General features: G+C 32.1%; 1 protein-coding gene across 1 annotated transcript; it reads right to left on the minus strand.

Annotated features, from left to right (window-relative positions):
• Positions 1 to 18,565: 18,565 nt before the first annotated feature.
• LOC120088845 (protein CASPARIAN STRIP INTEGRITY FACTOR 1-like) lies at positions 18,566 to 22,749 on the minus strand. Its single transcript, XM_039046287.2, has 3 exons — positions 22,419 to 22,749; positions 21,130 to 21,185; positions 18,566 to 18,993 (listed from the first exon to the last, which is right to left on the minus strand). The coding sequence occupies exons 1-3, from the start codon at positions 22,495 to 22,497 to the stop codon at positions 18,859 to 18,861; spliced, it is 270 nt and encodes an 89-aa protein (XP_038902215.1). The 5' UTR covers positions 22,498 to 22,749; the 3' UTR covers positions 18,566 to 18,858.
• Positions 22,750 to 24,059: the final 1,310 nt, after the last annotated feature.

Below are 24,059 nucleotides of genomic sequence, written 5' to 3' on the forward strand. Positions count from 1 at the left end.
TAAGTAAAATGATTGAATATAATTTAAAGTTTCAACAAAAAAAACGAGATGTAAATCAGAATAAGTGGTTCAAATTGAGCTTGAAATCATGTAATTGACAAAAACAAAGGAAAATTCATCAGCAATGTGGAGATAATTAAGAGGAAAATAAGGAATATGATCATTTAGAGAAGAAACTAAGAAACGGCGGAGTGGAAATGGGCCTTTATAAAAGTAGTCAATCACTTCATCAAAGCAAAAATTTTCGACCCAAGCTGCCACGAAGGTGAAGTTCTTTCATACATTTTGTCGAACATCTTCTGTGTTAGATCAACACCATCACGCAGCAGAAGGAAATCATGATCCATAAGCATTCTAATTCATTAATTTTGTTTGAAAAGAAAGTATAATGGGTTTCATGAACATACTTTGGCCGAACCAACGAAATCTCCATTTCCAACCGTAAAATCCTCCGAATTCTTATGTAGACCACCACAAGATCTTCCCTATTATTCTCTTGGTGCTCTAGATTGAGTTGTGTGACTCAAAATAAACTGGAATCAAAGGGAATATGGAGAAAGCTCATTGAACAAACTCATTGAAGAATACCCTCTTCATCCGAATTTTTCAGCAAAAATTCAATCGGTTCCTCCTATATTCTTCACTCCAATCTCTTCAATATATTGCAGACTATCATGCAAAGAGATGTGCTGCATGGGATACAGCTCATGCTTGGAGTAAACCAAAGGAGAAGGTGGGTTCCTTGTAAGTTAGTTGAAGATGAAAAACACATTTTCAATTTTGTGAAATTTTTCAATATCCAAAAACCCAAAATTGATTTTAAAAACATATTTTATTTCTAAAATCAAAATTTATTAATTTTCTAATAAAATTAATAAATAATTATTTAAACAATTTAAATAATTCTAATTAATTTAATATCTAATATTAAATTAATTTTTACACAAATTCATCTTCATATATTTAAATCATATTTAAATATATTTTCTCCAATTCTGTTTGATTCTAATTGAACATTTCAAATTAACTTATCACGCTGCTCTAGAGCTAATCTATTTCCGAGCTAGTAGGAGGACTTCATGTGCCTACAGATCATGGGCTCTAACGATCCGAGATTAATCGTCTAAACTCATTAGACCGATCTAATCCTCATTCGTTAACTAATAGGTCACTCCACTAAAGCCCATAATTGAACTCCCTTCACTGTAGATATATTATGTCCACTCGATATAACCGTGATTAGTAAGTTAACCCTTCACAGGTTGTTTGTGATAACGGTTGGGTCAAATCTCTATTTTACCCCCAAAATTACCTCTTGTTCCTTAAGTCTCCACTGATCCCCTAATGAACAATTGTTTTGTGATCCAATCACAAAACCGAGTCTCTCTCATCATGAGAGAGCAGGATCCCTTATTCAAGCCCCATAATCAGACTTAAGGGAACAACCTCTCTACTATCCCTAAAGCGGGTAGGAGTGAATTCTCTCTTGCACTCTATGTCCCCAACTATCATCCAGTTTTACCCCTGAAATGGCAGTCATATTGAGCCGACGTTATTGAGCCAACCCTCACCTATGCAGGATCAAGTTATCTAAGTCATCGCTTTGAAATAGTCAGTCTTAAACAGTAAACAGCGTTATAAAGTAAGAGTGACTCATTTCGTAATCCGATCTTGTACAAAACTCTTTTGCACAAGGACACCCCCACTCCTCATGTCCAACATGAACGAATTAGGATCACTTCGTTTGTAGCACTTTACAACTCCTTGTAACAACTATAGAGCAGGTCGTATCCAATAGTGTTATCAGAATAAGGTACCCAACTTTATCCATGTACTATAGATCATTTTGACTATTTACTCGAACCTGATCCACCTTTATGTCTCCACATAAAGTTCAAGTACTCATCCAATAGTCAAGGGACTTTTAGGTTTATTGGATTTCTATTCAAGTAATAGATCTATTCAATAACACCTTTATTGAATTTTTAGAATAAGCTCCATTTTTTACATACCACGAGTTTTAGGATATAAAACCAAACATTTTATGCACTAGACAATCTTTTGCAGTATCCATAGAAATCAAACACAATGTTCTAATCATTTAAATCTAAACCATTCTTTATTTATCATCACTACTTTCCTATTTCCTATTCCCTTTCCCTCTTTCCCGATATCCCTCTCTCTTACTTAAATCAGAAATAAACATGGATAGAAAATGCAAAAAACTAACCTCAAATCAGAGAAAAATCACAAAGAAAAATCTAGCAACCTCAAACTAAAGCAATCAAAGAAGAAAAATAGATAGATAATGGAAAAACTAACCTTAAATCGATGAAAAAATCTCAGTGAGAAGTCTTTGCGGCAAGGAGAGAACGATAAAATAGATATTTGGAAAATTTCACGAAATAACCCAAATCTCAAAAACTTTTTTATGGATGACCTTTTCCTAAAAACTTATTGACCTTTTGGCCATGTTAAATACCAATTTTACCCCCAATTTAAAAATCTCCTCAAATCGCGCCACATTTCTTCTTCCTTTAATGATTTCTTCAACTCTTCATTCAATATGTATTTAATGCAATACTAACATTCCACCAACGCATTTATTCCCAACTAATATTCTACCAATAGCATTGAATAACATTGATATCAAGAATAGAAGGTCCCTTACAGTTATTCATTTTCCATCAAACGCTTTTCATTCTCTCATTGTTCTCTCAGAATTTCAGTACAACATCCTCATTGTCAATCGCTTTCATCTTTGTTCATTCCATTGTGTCTTTAGGTACAGAGGAAGATTCGTTCGTCAGATCTAGAAATTGAGAGAATGTAAGTGATATTCTACAGTATTTCTTGTCCCTCAGATCATTTAGTATTGAATGAGCAATCGTACAACAATATATAGGCAATCGTTCATTACAATATAAACACTCGTTTAGTAATATATGAACAATTATTTAGTATTATATAAACGATCTTTTATATGCTACTTCATGATCATGTAGAATTATATATGAAGGAACTCTTGTCAAAGAGAACTTATGAGCGGAAGCAAGATCGTTCCAAATTCATTGTGACAGAATTACAAGCATACACAAACATACAAACTAGTTATACATCTTCTAACAAATTATGGCATGCTTTCATGAATATATATAAAAGGATGAGAGACTTACCTTTGAAGAAATCTTTTTATGTCTTTCTTTCGCTCTCGTGAAGTCTTGATCAACACCTCTCCTTGTCGCTACAAACACCAACCCAATCGTCTAGTGTATTACCTGGTCAATCACGAACAACCTTCTCCAAGAACAAGTAACAACTGGGACACCACCACTCAGTGACCTTGGTATTCTCAGAGTGAGAATCCAGGAGGTGTCGGCTCTGTTGGATTTGGTAGAGGGACGGAGGAAACAACGATTGCATCAACGACCAAGCAAGTGGAAAAGTATAGAGTCTATCGTATAGACTTGTGGTTGATCATTTAGTAAAGGTATACGATCGTTTAGGAAATCAAGTGTGATCGTTTACACGATCGTTTAGTGAAGCTCGCTTAGGCGTGCGATCTCTTCGTAAAAGGCTACACAATCATTTAGACAAATGCGCGTGTACACGATCGTTTAAACAAACACTTTAAGCTGTCATGTAGTCTCTCGTGAGCTAAACGATAGGCAATGTACTCAAATGATGCGATACTACCATTCTTTTCCAAAATGAAAACATTTTTCATTTTATCCTTCAGTTATGAAAAATAAATAAAATCTTCCACTCTCACGCACGGTTAAGGATAAACCACCAACAATTATCTCATAATTGTTTTAATTATAAATAAATATAATAACTAACTTATCATATTATATTTATAACCTATAGTTTTAATATCACATCATATGCAACATTTAGATCATAGTCTTTTTCTCCTTTACTTGATATAAATCATATTTACATCAAATTCCTCCAATTAATGTATCTCATACATCATGTCAACTATATCATATATAATTGAACCAATTTAATCATATAATATATAATCAAACTCCCTCTTGTCAATTTGAACACTTCAAATTGACCCAAAAACTTATTCTTAACTTGAATCCATTGAGCTACCAAAGGGACCTTATGAACGTGTAGCTTGAAGCTCCAACGGTACGTGAATAGCTGACTAAACTCTTTAGTCACGAGATCCACCATCCGTTAACTGCCGGGCACTCCACTAAAGATCAACTGTAGCACTCTTCTCACCACAGATATATTTAGATGTTCATCGGAGATAACTAGTCAACAGTAGGATAACCCTTCACAGATGCTTGTAAGTACAACTGGACCAATTTACCATTTTGTCCCTGTAGTTACATCTAACTCCTTAAGTACAACTGATCCCTCTAATAAACAATACATCATAGTCCTACTATGAGTGGACATCTCTCGGGCCATGAGAAGGTGTATGGTGTCACATCGTTCAAGCCCCGGAATCAGTCCTTAAGGGAGAAATCTATCTACTTACCCTTTCTTTAGGGAAGGAGTGAATTCCATCTTGTGTAGCTGAGTTCCCAGCTCCCCAAATCAGACGAATCCCTAAAGTGGTAGGTTTGAGTCAGCAATTTGGCCATTCGAACCCATGCAAATCAAAGGACCGCCCTCAAAGGTAGGAGTTCCTAACTCACTCAGGATGGAGGTCATGTTACCTATGGTCATCCTAGTGAAGTGAAGTCTCTGTCATGAACGATGTTATATAACGAGACTAAACACTTCGTGGTTCGGTTTTATACAAACTCTTTTGTATAGGACACTCTCGCTCGCATGTCTCCACATGAATGATCAGGATCAGACCATATGTAGCACCTCACAACACTTATAACTATCTACAAAGCGGGCAGCATCCGTAGTGTCACCAGGATAAGGTTTCCCTCCTATATCCATATACTACAGACCATTTTGGTTATCACTTAAGGCATGATCCACCTGTATGTCTCCACATACATGCTTAAGTTACAACGATAACCAGGGATCTTAGTTTATTGGTTTATGGTAAAGCAATTAAAACATCTCATGTTTCATAGACAACAATGAAGAAAATATCTCATATTATTACATCACAAACGTTTGTTCAATTCAGGTGTTTACAAACTACAGAACCCTACGAGAGTTTAGGGCATCAACTCCAACAATATAGACGATCGTGTATATAATACTGAACGATCGTTTAGTAGTATATACGCGATCACGTATATAGTTTTAAGCGAACGCTTATAAATAATTGGGTGATTGCTTATTAATTACTAGGCGGTTTCTTAAAATTTGATTGAGTATTGCTTAATATTTTCTAATCCAATTGCAAATTAATGACGCTACTTCACATCTTTGTACAATTTGATAGGGAATGGACCAATCGAGAAGCAATTATGATGGAGGTCATATGAAAGGTTTGAAGGTCAGAAATGATATAACAGTTAGTGAATTAGTGAATATTATGCATCAACAACTAAATATCGATCCAGATATGTTTGATATACACATCAAATGTTGTTACAATTTATTGGTCCTGGCTTCCCCAATTGATATAGTCAACGATGAAGATATTAGCTTCTTTTAGAAGGTAGTGATGCATTTTGGATGTCGTTATTTGTATCAGTTACACCTTGCGAAAGTCATGTAGTACACACTGAGAATATGTACCAACAGTGCAATTCAACAAATCAACCCATTCCAACTAGTTAAAACTTTGGATATGCAACTATTCCAACACGTAATATTCCTACCATGTCTTCAATGGATGATCATATTGAGTCATGTAACTTAGGGGAAGATTGAAGTGAAGCTTGGTTTGGTCCCAACAATGAACCCAGATATACTCCACAGTTCGATACTGACCATGGATATGGACAATCCTCAGGACCATAAATTTCTCCAATTCCTTACATTCATGTTCCAACCCCACCTGCTCTCGTCCCACCAGTTGTGATGCCTTTGGTTCAAATGCATTCTACCATTCCAACCCAACCATTTGTAGATATACCCAGACCATCAGAGGGTCCATCGTATGACGACCTCATCACAATGCTTCGTGAATGTCTGAATGACGAGGATATAAAGGTTGGTCATTCTTTTGAAAGATGAATTGTCAGTTAAATTATCTATACTTGCAATAAAAAAGAACTTCGATTACCATCTAAAGAAGTCAACGAAGAGCTTGCTAACTGTATGGTGTTCAGTGGAAGAATGCAAATGGAGGGTTCGTGCAAAAAAATTGAAAGAAAACAATTCCTTCAAAGTGACAAAATATCCAAGTGAACATACATGTTCTCTTGAAATGAGAATTGGTAATCATTGACAAGCAAAAAGTTGGGTTGTTGAACAGTTAATCAAGTCTAAATATGAACAAGTTGGTCGAACATACTGCCCAAGAGATATCATTGAGGACGTCTGGTGAGATTTTGGAGTGAATATAAGTTACGGACGGGCTTATCGCGCTAAGGAGTATGAATTGGTGTTTACATGAGGGTCGCTAGAAGGATCATATGCTATTGTTAGGGCATATGGCAAGGCACTTAAGTTTGCAAATCCGGGTACGATTTTTTAGGTTGAAGTTGAGGATGGACATTACTTTAAGTATGTCTTCATGGCACTTGGTTCGTGTATTAAGGGTCTCTTGAATTGCATATGCCCAGTAATCGTTGTTGATAGGGTACATCTATACGAGAAATATAAAGGTATGTTGTTAATAGCAACGTGCATTGATGGCAATAACAACATATATCCTATCGCCTTCAGCACTGTAGATGGGGAGAATGATGCATCATGGAATTGGTTCATGACTCATTTGAAGACTTCGATAGGAGACATTCTGAATTTAATAATTATATCAGATCGTCACATCTCAATTGTGAAGGTCGTCTCAGGTATATTCCCTAATGCATTTCATGCCCTATGTATATAACATATTTGGAACAATTTGGTAGACAGATTCAAGAATAAAGACAACGATTTATAAGATGGAACACAAGAACAAGTCCATCTAAGAATTCTAGGAATTACAGCCTTGTTGACTTTGGTGGCTATGAATTTACTTGACATGGATAAAATTTCATAAGCTCAAACCTATAATATGTGAGCTTTTGTTACACATATAGTATTAACACACAGATTAAAGTGAAATGGAAACAAAAGTACCAACCTGGAATGCAAGTGCAAATCCCTTTATACAATAATAAGAGGCATGATGAGCATTTTCTGCTTTCTTTGTCTCATTTGTCTCTTTCTTCCCGTGATATAGTCTTCATGCTATTCAAGGTACATTTGAAAAAGACGAATGACCAATCATAATGTCTAAAGACTTCAGGTTCATTAACAATCTTAAATGTATTCACATCAAATTGGGTTTTCTTGTCTTTTCCAATCATCATCGTTTCGATGAATAATGCCAATGAAACCTTGACGGCATCTTCATCGTTTGTAAAAGTGAACTTCTTGAACGCATTCTCCATGTCATTGCAAGAACTATCCTTATCATTTAGATTCTTTGGTCCGAGAATGAGTTGTCATAGTCTCTCACTGCTTGTTTCTCTTTCTACAATTTCCTTGGTCGGCCACAACCCAGTTATCAGATTAAAATCGTCTTGGGAGAATGTTATCTTCTTCCTCATTATGTTGAATGACATAACATCTGGGTTCACTTCTATTACATCCCTCAACAAAAAATGGTGAAAAAGTTGGCCATTAAGTACTAGATCTACGTCCAATAGTGAACCAAAGGTCGTTGTCCTAAACATTCTCATCTACTCTTTTGTCAACTTATTCTTAATAATGGATGCGATTTTGTGGACTTGGAAAGAAACTGTAGCAAGAAAATATTTCTCAGCAAGGACGGTCATCTTAGCAACCTATCACAAACGCATACATTACCACAATAAGTAAACGATCACATAATAAAAACTAAACGATCACATAACAAGTAACTAAATGATCGTGTAACATAAAACAAAACAATCGGATAACAAACAATCAAACGATTGCATTATAAATACCTAAACGATCGTGTAACAAATAACTAAATTATCGCATTACAAATGTTGGGGTTGATGCCCTAAATCTCGTGCGTCCTGTAGTTTGTAATTGAATGTACAAACGGTTTATTTATTTAATAAAATCCAAGGTATTTTATTCAATATTTAGTAGCATTAACCTACAAAACCAATAAACTAACATCCAATGTTATCTTTTGTAGCTTAAACATGTATGTAGAGATATACAGTGGATCATGTTTAAGTGATAACCTAAATGGTCTGTAGTAAATGAATAAGACTGAGTACCTTATCTTAATGACACTACGAATACAACATGCTTTGTAGATGTTACAATTGTCGTAAAGTTCTACAAATGATCTGATCCTGGTCATTCACGTAGAGACATGTGAGCGGGGGTGTTCTATACAAAAGGATTTGTATAAGACCGGACCACGAAATGGATAGTCTCATTATATAAAGTCGTTAATAATAGAGAATTACATTTCACTAGGATGACCATAGATGACATAACTTGAATTTTGAATGAGTTGTGAACTCTTGCCCATAAAGACGATCATTTGATTTGCATGGGTAAGAGTGGGCCAGATTGTCAACTCAATATGCCTACACAAGATGGAATTCACTCATTCTCTAATGTCGGGGTAAGTAGATGAATTGCTCCCTTTAGGGTTGATTTCAAGGCTTGAACAATGTGGCGCCACACTCTTTCTTAGCCCAAAAGGGGTTTGGCCATAGTTGGACTATGACTTATTGTTCATTAGAGGGATCAGTAGTACTTAAAGAGTTAGATGTAACTAGAGGGGAAAAATCGTAATGTTGGGTCATCGTACTGTTGACTGGCTATGTCCAATGGACACATAAATATATTTATAGTGCGAAGAGTGCAGTTGTTGATCTTTCGAGGAGTGACCGACAGTTAATGGATGTTGATTAATTTAAATAAAAAAGTTTAATTAATTATTCAAGTACCATTGGAGCTTTAATCTACAGGTCTATTAGGTCCCTCTATAGTTCAACTGGGATTTTGAGAATTAATTTTGGATTAATTTGAATTGTTCAAATTAATTGAGGGAATTTATTTTATATGATATAATCAACTTAAATTAATTATATGTGATATAATTAATATAATGTATTTGAACATTATAACATAAAGTTTGTTTAAGAGGAAATAAATGTTTGAATGTGATTCTAATAGTTAGTAGAAATACAAGCTATTGTAGCATTTTCCTTAGAATTATGAGGGCTAATAAGTAGAATATGCATTAATAATATCAAAAATTCATATGGAAAAATGAGCTTATGTCAACCAACACCAAAAATCCTCACTAACCCTATATCATGTGTCAAAGTGTCTATTTTTGCAGTTGTTGCAGGAATAGATCGCATGCGTTGATTCTAGACCACTACAAGGTTAACCACATGCGTTGGCCTTCACGAAGACTAGTTCGTCGCATGGAATGCTGCATCCATAGAGTGATAATCGTGATAGAAGATTGATCGCAAGGTGGGTGGAATGCGTTGACACTTCAGGAAGAACACGCATGAATGCATACCTTGGGAGTATCAACAAGATAAGGTGATGCTGACATTTCCCATACCGTGACAAAAGTAGAAGTGAGTCAGAATGGGGTATTAGAGCTGTCGGCATAACTCTATAAATAGAGCCTTGGAGCTTAACTTCAAACCATCCGAGTTTCTGCCTTAGGCAGATTCTTGTGATCACAGATAAGAGCATGAGCAAGACATTCTTTAAGAGTTCTTCACCTCCACAACCCCTTCCGAGTGACAATCAGAGTTTCGCTGGAGATAAAGCTCGAGAGAGATTTATCTACCATCCATCCATGGTACCACCAATAGTCTTGACGCATTTCGGATGAAAAGCAAGAGATTGCTTACATCTAGCCCTCCACCTCTCCTCTTATCTCTGTATTGCATTACATTTTGGCTTAAAACATTAAGCCATTTTGTAATCAATGCATCTCTTAGTTTCTTCAGCACCATCTTCATCGTCTTCTTCTTCTTTATCATTGTTTACGTTCATCGTTTAGTTAAGTGTTAAGTACAGGTCGCATACTCAATCATGCAGCCTAGAGATATGACACATGTAGCAACCCACTGAAAGGTGTGTGTTGCACGAGTATAGTGAGTTAACCCTCTTTGCTTGATGTGAGGTTGTCACAATGCTTGTCTATGAGCTAATTAGCTACAACCAACTGTCCGAGAGGGTAAGTAATGGAACACACTAAAGCAAAGTAAGTAGTTTTCCTAGAGATAGGAATGATCTTATGCTCAACACAACCATGCATTATTAGGGGTGGACAACAAAATCGCTTAAATCGAATCGAATTGTAAAACTGAACCGAACCGAACCGATTTATAAGCAAAACCAAAAAAATCGGTTCGATGCAATTCGTTGGGTTGTTAAAATCGAATTTAAACATTTCAGTTCGGTTCCAAGCTTGAAAAGCGATTTCTAAACTAAACCGAATCGTTTAAATATAAATATATATATATATATATATATATATATATAATATTAATATTTAATAAAACTAAAAGACCCGCCACACGACTTCAGACTTCTATTCTCTTCTCTGCCTTCTACTTTCAATTTCTTCTTTCTAGTTCTAGGGTTTGTTTGTTGTCGCCGTCGTCGGCCCACGACATGACTTCTTCTTCCTTATCGTTGTCGTTCTTCGTTCTTTGTTCTTTTTTCGTGCTCATTCAAGACCGCCAGTGAACCAGAGGAAAGGAAAAATTGGTTTGTGCTCGTTTGAGACAGTCGTTCTTTATCGCTTTCGTTCATGCTCGTTCGAGACCGCCGCTCGTAGCCGTTCTTTATCGCTTCCGTTCATGCTCGTTCGAGACCGCCGCCCGCAGTCGTTCTTTATCACTTCCGTCTTCGCCTTCAGTCCTCATCCGATTCAAATTTTAGGTAAATAAAAAAAATTGTTAAGTAACTACTACTGAAATGGTGTAACTCTTTATCTGTTTAGGGTATAAAAAAGTGAGGACGTTAGATCTGATCGGGCATTCAGGCCTACTAAACATAGGGCTGACCTACTGAAATTGTGTAAATCTTTATCTTATTTTAGCACAACTTTAATAGCTAATTAAAAATCAATTGGAAAGAAGAGAGATTTGATGTTATTGTTGTTGTTGTTGTTGTTGTGTTTGAATTTTTAGTTTAAGTAAATGATTTTCTTTGATGGTAATAAGTTTTTTCTCTATTTTTCCCTTTATAGGTACCATCGGTCTATCATAATGAGCTTGAGCAACGATTCCAATGATGATGTTGTTGTGATGCCATCACTAACACCACCACCACGAAAAGACGAAAGTGAGGAGACAGATTCAAAGCATACAAATGGACGAAAGAGGAAAAATACATCCATGGTATGTGGTCACTTTACTAAATGTTCTAAATATAGTGATGATGATACGCATGTTAAATGTAACTATTGTAGTATGGTGTATGCATGTCATCCTAGAAGGAATAGAAATTCAATTATGAGAATGCATATTGAACACCATTGTAAAAAAAGTCCTTATCAGATTAAGAAGTCTAAGTTAGATGTAACACAAAGTAAGTTGGTTTTTAAGAACAATGAGGGTATTGGAGATAATTCACAATCACATTCATCCCTTAGTTATCAGATGTTTACTATTGAGAGTGCTCGGAGACTACTTGCTGAGATGCTTATTATAGATGAGTTACCATTTAAATTCATGGAGAACTAAGGGTTTAATAGGTTTGTGAATGGGACTTAGACGTTAGTAGAACCTAATTTTGTTCTTCCTTCTCAAAAAAACAAGTGCTAAGGATATTTTGAGAATTTATGATAGCACGAAAGAGATGTTGAAGGACATTTTTATGAAAGAAGGATATAGAGTGTCACTCACAACTGATGCGTGGTCATCAATCCAAAATTTGAACTATTTGGTTTTGACTGCACACTTTATTGATAAAGATTGGAAATTACATAAGAGAATTCTTAATTTCACCCATATTGAGAATCATAGAGGGGAGACGATAGGAAAAGAGGTTGAGAAATGTCTAAAATAGTGGGGTATTGAAAAGGTTATGACATTGATAGTTGATAATGCTTCGTCAAATGATACTACAATTGCTTATATGAAGAAGCGTTTTAAGCATGAGTTGGTGTTAGATGGTGAGTTCTTGCATGTTCGATGTTGTGCACATATATTGAACTTAATTGTATGCGATGGCCTAAAAGATATTAATGATTCATTGGTTCGAATTCGAGATGTTGTGAGGTTTGTTAGATCTTCTCCTACTAGACTTGTCACATTTAATAAGTGTATCAAAGAGGAGAACATAGAGTAAAAGTATATTGTGTCTTAATGTTCCAACTAGATGGAATTCTACTTATTTGATGCTTGAGGCCGCTGTAAAATTTGAAAAGGCATTTGAGAGGTTAGAAGACTACGACACAGACTACATGAATGAGGAGGAAAAACCAACCACCAGGGATTGGGAAATTGCAAGAATATTAACCAAATTTTTGTTAGTGTTCTATGAAGTAACTGTTAGGCTTTCAGGGTCTTTGTATGTTCCAATATAGTCTTCCATGAGATTAGTATTGTTCAGAATTGCATAAAAAAAATATTCAAGTGCAACTGGTCCTAATGATGTGCTTTTGCAAGAAATGGCAACGAAAATGAAAGAAAAGTTTGATAAGTATTGGGGAAAAAAAGATAGAACAAATTTATTCTTGTATGTTGCCTTCGTTTTGGACCCTCGTTATAAGATGAAATTTCTTTTGCATTGCCTAAATCAATTATTTGATGTTGATGTGACAAAAGCCGTAGGAAGTAAGGTAGATGGTGTTTTGAGAGCATTGTTCAATGAATACAATTTGTCACTATCAGTTGCTAATAAAGGTCAATCTTCATGTACCATTAAAAGTTCTCCATTTAGAACTACAAGTGCAAGTGCTTCAAAGATTTCCATTTTGATTTTGAAGATTTGGATGAAGATGATTCGCAAGGTGTGGATTCAGAAGTTGATATTTACTTACTGGAGCCTCATGTTAAATGTGAGGATAACTTTGATATCTTAGATTGGTGGAAGGGGGATTCTTCTAGATATAAGATTCTTAGCAAAATTGCACGAGATCTTTTAGCAGTTTCGGTATCTACAGTTGCTTCTGAGTCCGCATTCAGCACTAGTGGGAGAGTAATTGATCCTTTTTGTACCCCATTATCTCCAACCACTGTTGAGGCATTTGTATGTGCACAAAATTGGTTACGTTATGAACAAATTAGCATTGGTTTACGATAATACTTGGAGGATATTGAAGATGAACATGAAGGTTCATATATTCTAAACATATTTATATATATTTTTAACATATTTATTCATATATTTATTATAGTAACTACTAACAAGTTTATGATTTATTTCTTAGTCTTCATAACGGGATTGAACGAAGCGGCAAATGCAAAAAACAAGGAGAAGGAGAAATTGACAAGCGAACAAATTTGTTTGTATTGATTGGGCTTTTGGAATTCAGCACTAGTGTTTAGCTTGTTATTTGCTTTTATGTGACTTAAACTTTGAAGGTAGTTGTTTGAAATTTGTGTATTGTGTACTTTGGAGAACTTTTTAGTTTTTAACTTTTTATTGTAGTCATTTGGATGGATATGTTTTTATGAGTTATTGTGAATTGATATTTAAGAAATTTGTGTATCGTGTACTTTGGAGAACTTTTTAGTTTTTAACTTTTTATTGTAATCATTTGGATTGATATGTTTTTATGAGTTATTGTGGTTTGATACTTAAGAAATTTTTGTATTGTGTACTTTGGAGAACTTTTTAGTTTTTAACTTTTTATTGTAGTCATTTAGATTGATATGTTTTTATGAGTTATTGTGGATTGATATTTAAGAAATTTGTGTATTGTGTACTTTGGACATGTTCTTATTGTGGATTACTGGATTGATATTTAAATTATGTTTAGAGTATAAAAAAAAGGGAATATACAAATTTCAAGAAAAGAAACAAGGAAAATAAAAGGCAATTTAAATTATGATATTTAAATTATGTGAAAAATTTGTAAAATAAAAAAAGAGAATATAAAAAATTCAAAAAAAGGAAGAAGAAACAAAAAAAAGTTTAAAAAAAGGCAAAAAAAAACATGAAACTGATTCATGAAACCGTTCGGTTTCATGTATAAATAAAATCGGTTTGGTTTGGCCTCCAAACCGAACCGATTCCACCCCTATGCGTTATAGAGATATAAGCATGTGGCCGACCATCGAGAGGTGTGCGATGCGTTAGTGTGGCGAGCTGGGATTACTCTAGCAACCAAGCATAATGATGCGGTGAATTAATTCCATCCACAGTTCTGTTTCTTCATTCACCTTATTACGCGTTAACAGTTGCCGCACCTCTACCAATTCTCATTGTCAAACTTCCATTGCTCAATCTGTTTAGTTAGGAGTAGGAGTAGAACATAATCCATTAACTTTTGTTTTCTTACTTTCATTCATTGCCTCAAACGCATCATTTCACAAGCATTATTTAGTTACAAGTCTCTATGTTCAACCTCGGATCATCTCGAGAAACTTGCGTTCTCGTTATACTTGGCGAGAAAGCAAGAAAACTTGTGACGGGAACGCATGGTCATTGCATACACGCTTAATGCATATTACATATTCTTCAGCTCAACGCATGACCATCGATGCATAGAGATTAACACATATCAAAAGACGAGCGCAGTTTTCCTCTCCCTTTTTCTTCGAACAGATTCAAATATTAATTATGTGAATTAGATTCATATAGTTAATTTTAATACAAATTTGATTTATATTAAATACCATGAATTATTGAGAGAATTCAAACTATAGTTATATGTTATATTAGATATAACATATAGTATAATACATATGTTATATATTAATTTGGTTGATATATATATATATATATATATATATATATATATAATTATATAAATATAAATATTAAATAAATTGAAGTTGATTTTAATTTATTTTTTTATTTTTAAAATTTAAAGAAAAGAAATTGACAGAGTGTTTGTGATCGATGGAAAAACAAACTCGGTCATGTAAAAGGCCTACGCTTTAGGGCCCTAAAAATCTCTTTTCACAACTGTGAGACGGTTTTGGTAGACGACTCGGTCATGTAAAGGGCCTAGGTTAGGGCTCTAAACCTAAGTCAATAAGGGGTAGCAGCTCATCGAGTTCGTCATATACTTAAGGAATGGGAAGTAGGGAAATAAAGGAATTGAAAGTCAATGTCGAATAGTCTCAATCAAGGATTAAGGAACTTGAAGACATTAAAAAACAAATGAGAGAGGATCATGCAAGACAAATGGAAGAATTGAAAAAGAATGATTGAAGATATGATAAGATCATAGGGAGAAGGGCCACCGAATTATGTATGATTACTTTATTATCTAGTTTGCTAATATGTTGTTATCCTGCAATTATAGTAGCAAAGTAGTTATGTCTTACTAGTAGCTTTATGATAATGAATTGTTGGTTATCATGCAGTTATGGTAGCTAAACAACTAGATTTTGATGTGTTTTCTGGAGTTTTTGTGTGTTTGTGGATGTTTATAAAATTTGAATGTTGTGTGGGGTGGGTTGAGATTAGTTATCTTTCTTTTGAAATTCAATTTGGGATTTTTGTGTGTTTGTGGAGATTTCAGGTTGAGAATATGTAGTCTTGAAAGTGTGTTAATTTTCTTTGTTTTGTAGGATTGTAGAATTCATCTTATGGCTTTTGTTTATTTGTAAAGATTTATGAATTTTGAATGCTGTGTGGGATGGGTTGAGATTAGTTATTCTTTTGGAGTTCAATTTGTGGTCTTTGTGTGTTTGTGGAGGTTTAAGGTTGAGAACATGTAGTCTTGGAAGTGTATTGATTTTCTTTGGTTTGTAGGATTTTCTTTGTTTTGTAGGATCGTAGGATTCACCTTATGGTTTTTGTTTGTTTTATAAGATGATGTTGGAAATGTTGTTGGAGATGTTGTATTGGAGATGGCGTATTGGAGATGGTGTGTTGGAGAAGATGTGTTGGAGAATTTTTGGAGATGATGTTGAGAGCTCTATCTTCTATGTATTTGTCAAAACATATTTCGTTTGTAGACTATTTTGCCAACTTTTCTGTAATAAAGAATACTATCAACTTTGTTTGTTTGTTTTGTTCTGAATATTTTTTATTTGTTTAGTAATGCTATACATTTTAGGTCATTCAGATCAAATTTTAAAAAAATAAAAAAATAAAAAATAAAAAAAGGACTATCTCTCGACGAAAAACGTCAGAAGTTCTTAGATCTCCCGATGGCTGGCAAGCCATCAGGAGTTCAAATTCAGAAATTGAGTTTCTGAATTTGAACTCCTGACGGCTAAAGAACTCTCGACAATGTCTATACATGCACCATGAGTTCCAAACTCCCGACATCATATATCAAGCATCGAGAGTTTGACATAAACTCCTGACAACATATCTCTCGATGGATATATCCCGACCAAACTCCCAACGACTAGTTAGTCGTCGAGAGTGAATCTCTCGATGGGTTTTTTTTTTTACCATTTTCGGGAAATTTTAAGTGTCGGAAAATGGGTGTTTTCTTGTAGTGTAGTAATCCTCTTAATTACTATTCACTCTCTCACAAAATCATTCAGAACCCACAACTTCTGAATTCTCACCCAACCTCAAAGGAGAATATAGAAGGTTCAACTTATAGTGGTGTCTCGTTCTTCAGTTTTTGATTCGAGAGTTCATGTCAGTTCGTGATTAGCTCTTCGAGGAGGATTATCGTGAAGAATCAGTTCTTCAAAGGTAAGTATATTTCTAACCTTAATTCCTTCTTTAGATGCATGCTGTAAAATTCTGTAGAATGCATAACTGTATCTCTATAATTTGCATAATTTGAGATCTCTGTATTTTTAATTCTATGAGATTTGAGAATGGGACCAATCCCCGCTTCCACTATGGACCTCACGATCCTTCAAAAAATATCTAAACGTTCGTGTAACAAACAACTACACGATCGCACTACAAATACCTAAACGATCGCATAAACAAAACTAAATGATCACACATTTTTATCTAAACAATCATTTACGTTTCTCTAATCAGTCGTTTAAGGAATACTAAATGCTTGCCTAGGATTATCTAAGCGATCTCTTATCATTTAACAAAAGCTAAGAGATCGTTTAACAAAAGGTAGGCCCGAACCCTTAACAACCGGCGAGAATCCTAAATGAATATTGACATGCATTCAAGGAGAAAAGTCACATACCTTTCAGAGATCGATAATGGTAGAAAATGTGTAAAAATGACCAGTGAGAAGGTGGCCAAACGCTTAGATCAAGATGAGAGACAATGAGTCAAGTTCAAAAACAAAAACGAGAGAAAACGGAGGAGGAGGAGGAGAAGAAGAAGTGATTTATTTTAAAAATAAAAAACTTCAAAAAGAAAATTATAGGAATCAGATTACAACAATTAACAAACTACACGAGCCAATTGATTCAATTAAAAATTTAAAAATGTAATTGTAACAAATTATAAAATTGAGGGTGAATAATCATACTAAAAATTTTGTAATTGTAACAATTCCCATGTGTTTTGTGCAATTTTCTCTTCATTTTAATTATAGATTTAATAAGAGTTTGTTCGAAATTATCTTTACAAGAAAAAAAAATTAGAAATTCCTTAAAGATAAATAAATTAACAAAGCACCAACATATTTTAATTGCAATATCATCTTTCTATTAGGTCAACTCTACATTACATTGAGATCAAACCTGATATTTTTGAAACCTCAAACATCACATGAACTAAATTCAAATTTCAAAGATCAAATCTCAACGAGTAAAAGTGCAATTTATCTATAACTCTAATCGACATATTGTTATTAATAATATTTTGGTCCATAAAGTTTATTTGGATAATTTTAGCAAACAAGAGCATGGATTAACTAGCTGAGACATACATCCTCAATAAAAAATATATATAAGATTTAAACTATTCACACTTTTACACGTTAAGCTAAGAAAACAAGGTTAAAAAAAAAACTTTGATCTTTAAATTTTCATGAAGTAACAATTTAGTTTATAAATTTTAGTTGGTAACGGGTTTAGTCTATGTACTTTCAAACCCGTAACAATTTACTCCTTAACATCAATAACTAACAATTTAGTCCATGTACTTTATAATTTGTAACGATTTAAGGTCTATTATGAAAATATTATTAAGAATTAATGAAATTTGTCACACAAGAATCGATAAACTAATCTGCCAAGATCAAATTTATTTATAAATTATAAAGATTAAGTCATTACGTAAATAAAAAAATTACAGTTAATTTAAGACTTTTCATAATAGAGACTAAATTGTTACAAATTTCAAAATATAGAAACTAAATTATTATCTATAAAAGTTTAGAGACTAAATTGTTACGAATTGAAAAGTAAAAGACTAAATCGCTATCAAATAAAGTTTGAATCAAAGACGTTTTTTTAATGAAACAACAAACAAAGAATAGTTGAGAAAATCAAAAGCAAAGTAGTATTAGAAATGGACTACAATCATAAAACAACAACCTATATTCCAAAATACACAATATATATAGAGTACTAAGTAACTCAAGCAAAACATTACAAAGCTTTATATTCATATGAGTTTGTGACCATATTATACACTATATATATATATATATATATATGATAATACATATATTTTATATTTATACTATATGAAACACATGATCTTTCTGATTATTTATATTTATAAGGTACTTGTAAAAGAGTCCCATGTTGGTGATGATTTTTGTTTTTCTCAGTTGGGGATGAGCTTGAAAGGAGGCTTCACAAAGGCTGGAGCTGGATCATATCTTCCATAGTCTTTGGTGTTTACCCTCAAAAGCCTTTCATGGATGTCCTCCATTTCACCTCTTGTCTTCCTCTTTGCATCCTAATAATAAATATATAATATAAAGTTTAACACGATAATCATTTAAGTCAGATTTGATAATTATTTGGTTTTTTTAAAAAAAATTAAATTTATTTCTTCTTAATTTCTTACTAATAAAACAAGAGATTTAGAGATGGAAAAAGTGTTATAGGCTTAATTTTCGAATACTAAAATTTATAAATCGAATCATTATCAAAGAGGATGTTGGTTTTCTATTTAGTTAAATTCAAGTTCATGAGCACTACTTTCACTTATAAATTTATTTGTCTTGTATCCATTTTCTTTCGTCACGTTTTCACACAAGTCAAGTCAAATTTTGAAAATTTTAAAAACAAAAACAATTTTTGAAAGTTTATTTTTGTGTTGAAGTTGATTAAGAATTCAAATATATTTCATTGAAAAAGGAAAAATTATAGCTGAAAATAGACCAATATAAATTTGAAGAATAAAAAAACGAAAAACGAAAGTATTATCAAACAGAAATTTAACTATCACAATGTTATTATAGTTTACTTTGATTGATTGATGAAGATAATTGTTTACAAGTGTAATTGTATATTATTAAGGCAATCCCTATGTATTTTTTAATTACTAATCCATTTGATTGTTTCAAGAAAAGTGTTCTTTGGGTTTTTTTAATTTAAGACTCAAGACATGTTGCATTGAAGTTGATGCTATGTTATATTCAACTCAAATAATCTAGGTCTCCTTATAATTATTTGTCTTTTTTTTTTCGTGCTAATAATTTTTAGTTTTCAAAAAACTTGTATTTATATCTAAAATTTGGTTAGGAATTCAAATCTGTTTAAGTAAAGTGAAAACATACTAAAAGAAACAGTGAGTAATTAGATTTTGTTTAATAACCATTCAATTTTTAATTTTTGGTTTTTGAAAATTAAGCATATAAACATCATTTTCACTCATAAATGTCATGTTTTGTTATCTACTTTTGACCAATATTTAAAAAAAAAATCAACCAAATTTTGAAAATTAAAAAAAAATTAATTTTTGTTTTTAAAATTTAGTTAAGAATTCATTTACTTGAAAAATATGTAAAGTATCGTAAAAAATTAAGAAAAAATAGACTTAATTTAGAAAAAAAATTTAAAATAATTACTAATTACCAAACCAGGTGTAAACTAGCTTAAATGTAAAAAACACAAAATTAGAAGCGAAGTCATTATAAAAAGAAAACAGGCCTTTAGTTATTTTTTCTGGGATAATGTTAGTCAAAATTTCAAAATCGTTACGTGGTTTTTTATTTTTTAAAAAATGAGCGTTTGTTAGCAAGTTTAACTTTAAGAACTCAAAATCTAACAACAAAATATTCACAAAGAAAGGGCCTCTTTAACATTATTTATTCTAAAACTAAGAGGGAGGTTTACATGGTTCTAATCAAGTTTTTTTTTTTTTTTTTTCCCTTGATATCTATGAGTGTTAGGGTCAGTTTATGCACACCTCGATTAATCTTATGTGACAACCCATCGGACCCTACAATATTTGAGTATCAAGAATACTCGTAGAAAATTAATTCCTAAGTGGATAGCTACCGTTGAACCCTTGACCTCTAACCTATTTACTGAAACTATCTCATTTTTATCACTAGGTCAATCCATGATGATTAGTTCTAATCAAGTTTTGAACCTCTACACATTTCAAATATCTTCTTTCTCGAGTCATATCGCTAATATAATTTACATAATTCATCTAATTTTATTTATTCATAACAAGATTACTTGATTGCTACAAATAAGTCATTTTATATAAATTTTACTCATTGATATGAACGTACCTATTTCATTATAAACGACTCAAATAATTTTTTTAAGAGTATGTTTGGCTTAAGGTGTTGTAAAGTAGGAGTTGTGAAATATATTCCTCATTTGGTCTAAGGAATTTGTAGATCTTATTACTAAAAAAAATATTAATTTTATTCACAACTCCCTAGATTTCATAATTTCTTAAAGCTTATTATTTCACTCATTGTCTCAAATATCTTATAAGAGATCTCTAATTACTCGAGACTTTGAACTATATCTTTATATTCAAGTGGATAATCTAAATATAATTTAGCCTTAGGTTCTAACATAGATTAAAAAAACAAAAAGGAAAAAAAGAAAACTCAGAAGTACAAACCTCATGCACAACTCCACCATTAGCAACAACTTCAGGAACCAACTTAGAGGGTCGACCTAAAAAAGAAAAAATAATATAAATAAAAAAGCATTAGCCAACCCAAAAAGAAAAAACACTTCAAAACTATATTTGAGAGTGATTTAAAATTATTAAATTTTTTTTTTCATTTTCAAAATCAATTTAAAATCATCATTTTAATTATTTAAAATCAATTTTAATAATATAAAAATTACATTTAAAAATATAAAAACTTATTAACCATAAAAGTTTTCTCCTTAATTTGCACCACTGACACTCTGCGCATGCAAATAAGATTCTGTTTAGTTGTCGGAAAGAACATGTTCTGATAATTATGGTTCTTTTTCACTACTTAATGTAGAACATTTCTTTGTCTTACAACAATTGCACGACATCAAACTTTTAATTTGGGAGAAGAATATTATCGTTCAACTAAACTTTCTTTCACATGTATAGAATAATTAAGGCGAATTTTTAAAAAATAAAAAAATAAAAAAAATTATTTAAAACTTAATCATTCTAGGCTTCTATCAGTTTCTATCACTAATAGATACTAATATACTTTTATCAGCTTTTATCAATGATAGACTTCTATCAGTTTCTATTACCGATAGACGCTGATAAAAATCTATAAGTATTTATCAATGTTATTTTTTATATTTCTATAAATAATTTGACATTTTTTCTATTTGTGGAAATTTGTCATAATTAAATCAAATGAAAATAAACAATAATATATATTATAAAGAGCTTTAAAAAATAAGCACTTGTCAAGAAGATACACTCAATTAACATCTCTCAATTGAGTACTTTAAATTTAGAGAGTCTATATATTCAAGAAATCTTACAACATGCTAAAAGACATGTTTGAGAGTAATTTTAAAATTGTTAAAATTACGTTCACATTCAAAATCAAAGATTAAAATGATTATATATATGAAAAATTAATTTTAATAAATCACTTAGGTATAAACAAATCATTTTCATTGAAATTATGTTCAACCATGTCCTAACAAACTATCAAAGCAATTTTAACTCCGAAAAGGCTACAGATTAAGACGCATAAAAAGAAGACAATCCACAGATGACAAAATAATTCAAAAAGAGATATAACTAAAGTGAAAATGGACAAAAAAAAAATTGAGGAACAAAAAGACACTCAAATTTATACTGTCATACTATCACTGAATTCAAAAAAAATTAAGTTAATGGACATGAGTTTATGTCGGGATACGTTAGCGTTAAATAAGTGAAAAGGTTGGAAGACCCACCTGCAATGCAAATGGTGGATAAAAATGAAGTTGAGAGGAGGAGGATGAAGATGAAGCTAAGCTTGTACTTGAGAAACATGACGCCCAAATTGATAGAAACAACCTTAATAATGATAACTTTTGTGTGTGTTTTTCAAAGTTGGTCTTTTTTTCTTCTTCTTTCTCTTGTTTTTCCTAAAAGCATAGACCCAAATGAAGCTTACTTATGTATGATTCAAGGGACATTAAATTGGACAAAGTGATGGGGTCTTATAGATAGGCTAAAAGTTGGTTGTTAATTGTAAAGAAATAATTTTTATCAATTGCTTTAATGCTTTTGAGTTTAAAATTCAAATGAAAAGGGAAGATAGAGACCACTTTTCTTTTGTTGGGGCACTAAGTCTAAACCAAGCTTTAGTGGATTTTAAGATAAATAATAGGGATTAGCTCTCCCACTTGAAATTATCTCATTACCCTTCAAAGTGTTTGAAGAAAAAAGAATGTAAAAGTTTATGGATTGGACAAAATTAATGGTGGAAACTCTTAATTATTACTCTATTACTAGTACAATATATACATATGTTGATGAATGTGTGGTGAAAATTAATGTGGGTTTCCTATTTATGAGTGTTTGAATTTGATACAGTGGGAGAAACCATTAAAAATCAATGTCAATGATAATATTGGGATTTCAATTTAGATATTGGTGAATGTGTTGATAAATATTTATATCAATAAATATTTTTGTAAATAATTTTTTTTTGAAAAATATTTAAGTTAATAATGAAGTTTTTTTTTAAAAAAAAATTATTTACTTATTTTTTTACTTCCAACTTGAGTTATAGATTTTGTTATTAGTATATATCCTCATATTAAAATTAATAGATAATATTTTTTTTAAGTTCTAGGATAATTGTTTTAAATGGCAAAACTGCTAGAAATATTTTTAAATATAGCAAAATATTTATATCTATCAGTGATAGATACGAATAAATGTCTATCAATGTCTATTATTGATAGACAGTGACAGTTTTGCTATATTTATAAATAAGTTGACTCATTTTTCTATATTTGAAAGCAACTCGTAAGTTTTATAGATATTAATAAGAGGTATAAGAGATATCGATATTGATCCCTCTAATTTATGAATAAATTGCCATATTGATGAATAATTTACATCTCTTTAAACATGTTTGTCCAATTGGAAAAGCAAAATACGTGTAATTTGGGAGTTGAAGGTGGGATTAAAAGATATGGTTTTTTAATTTGAGGACAAAAGTATAGTGAAATTATGTTTGAATGGGAAGCTGTTTTATAAAAGTCGTGTTAAATGCAGTTATAATGACACTTCACAAAACTATTGAAAATGATAAATTGATCGGTATCAAATATGCTAGGGCAAGTGTTATTGTTAATAAATAACTAAGGATCAATTTAATATTTCTATCAAAATATGGATATTAACAACAATAAAAAAGCCATCAATAATAAAACATTTATTTAATATTGTATAATTGTCACAAAGACATTAGTTATGTCAAAATATTGTCACACACACATTTTGGCTTTTATGACACTTTTTGTTTCTCTTTCTAATTGAGCTTTTACTTGTATGTCATAAAATCTATTTTTCTAGTAGTGCAAACGTTGAATAGGGTACTA

Source organism: Benincasa hispida, chromosome 10 (genome assembly GCF_027475165.1).
Source record: "Benincasa hispida cultivar pf3 chromosome 10, pf3_genome.v1.1, whole genome shotgun sequence".
NCBI lineage: Eukaryota > Viridiplantae > Streptophyta > Magnoliopsida > Cucurbitales > Cucurbitaceae > Benincasa > Benincasa hispida.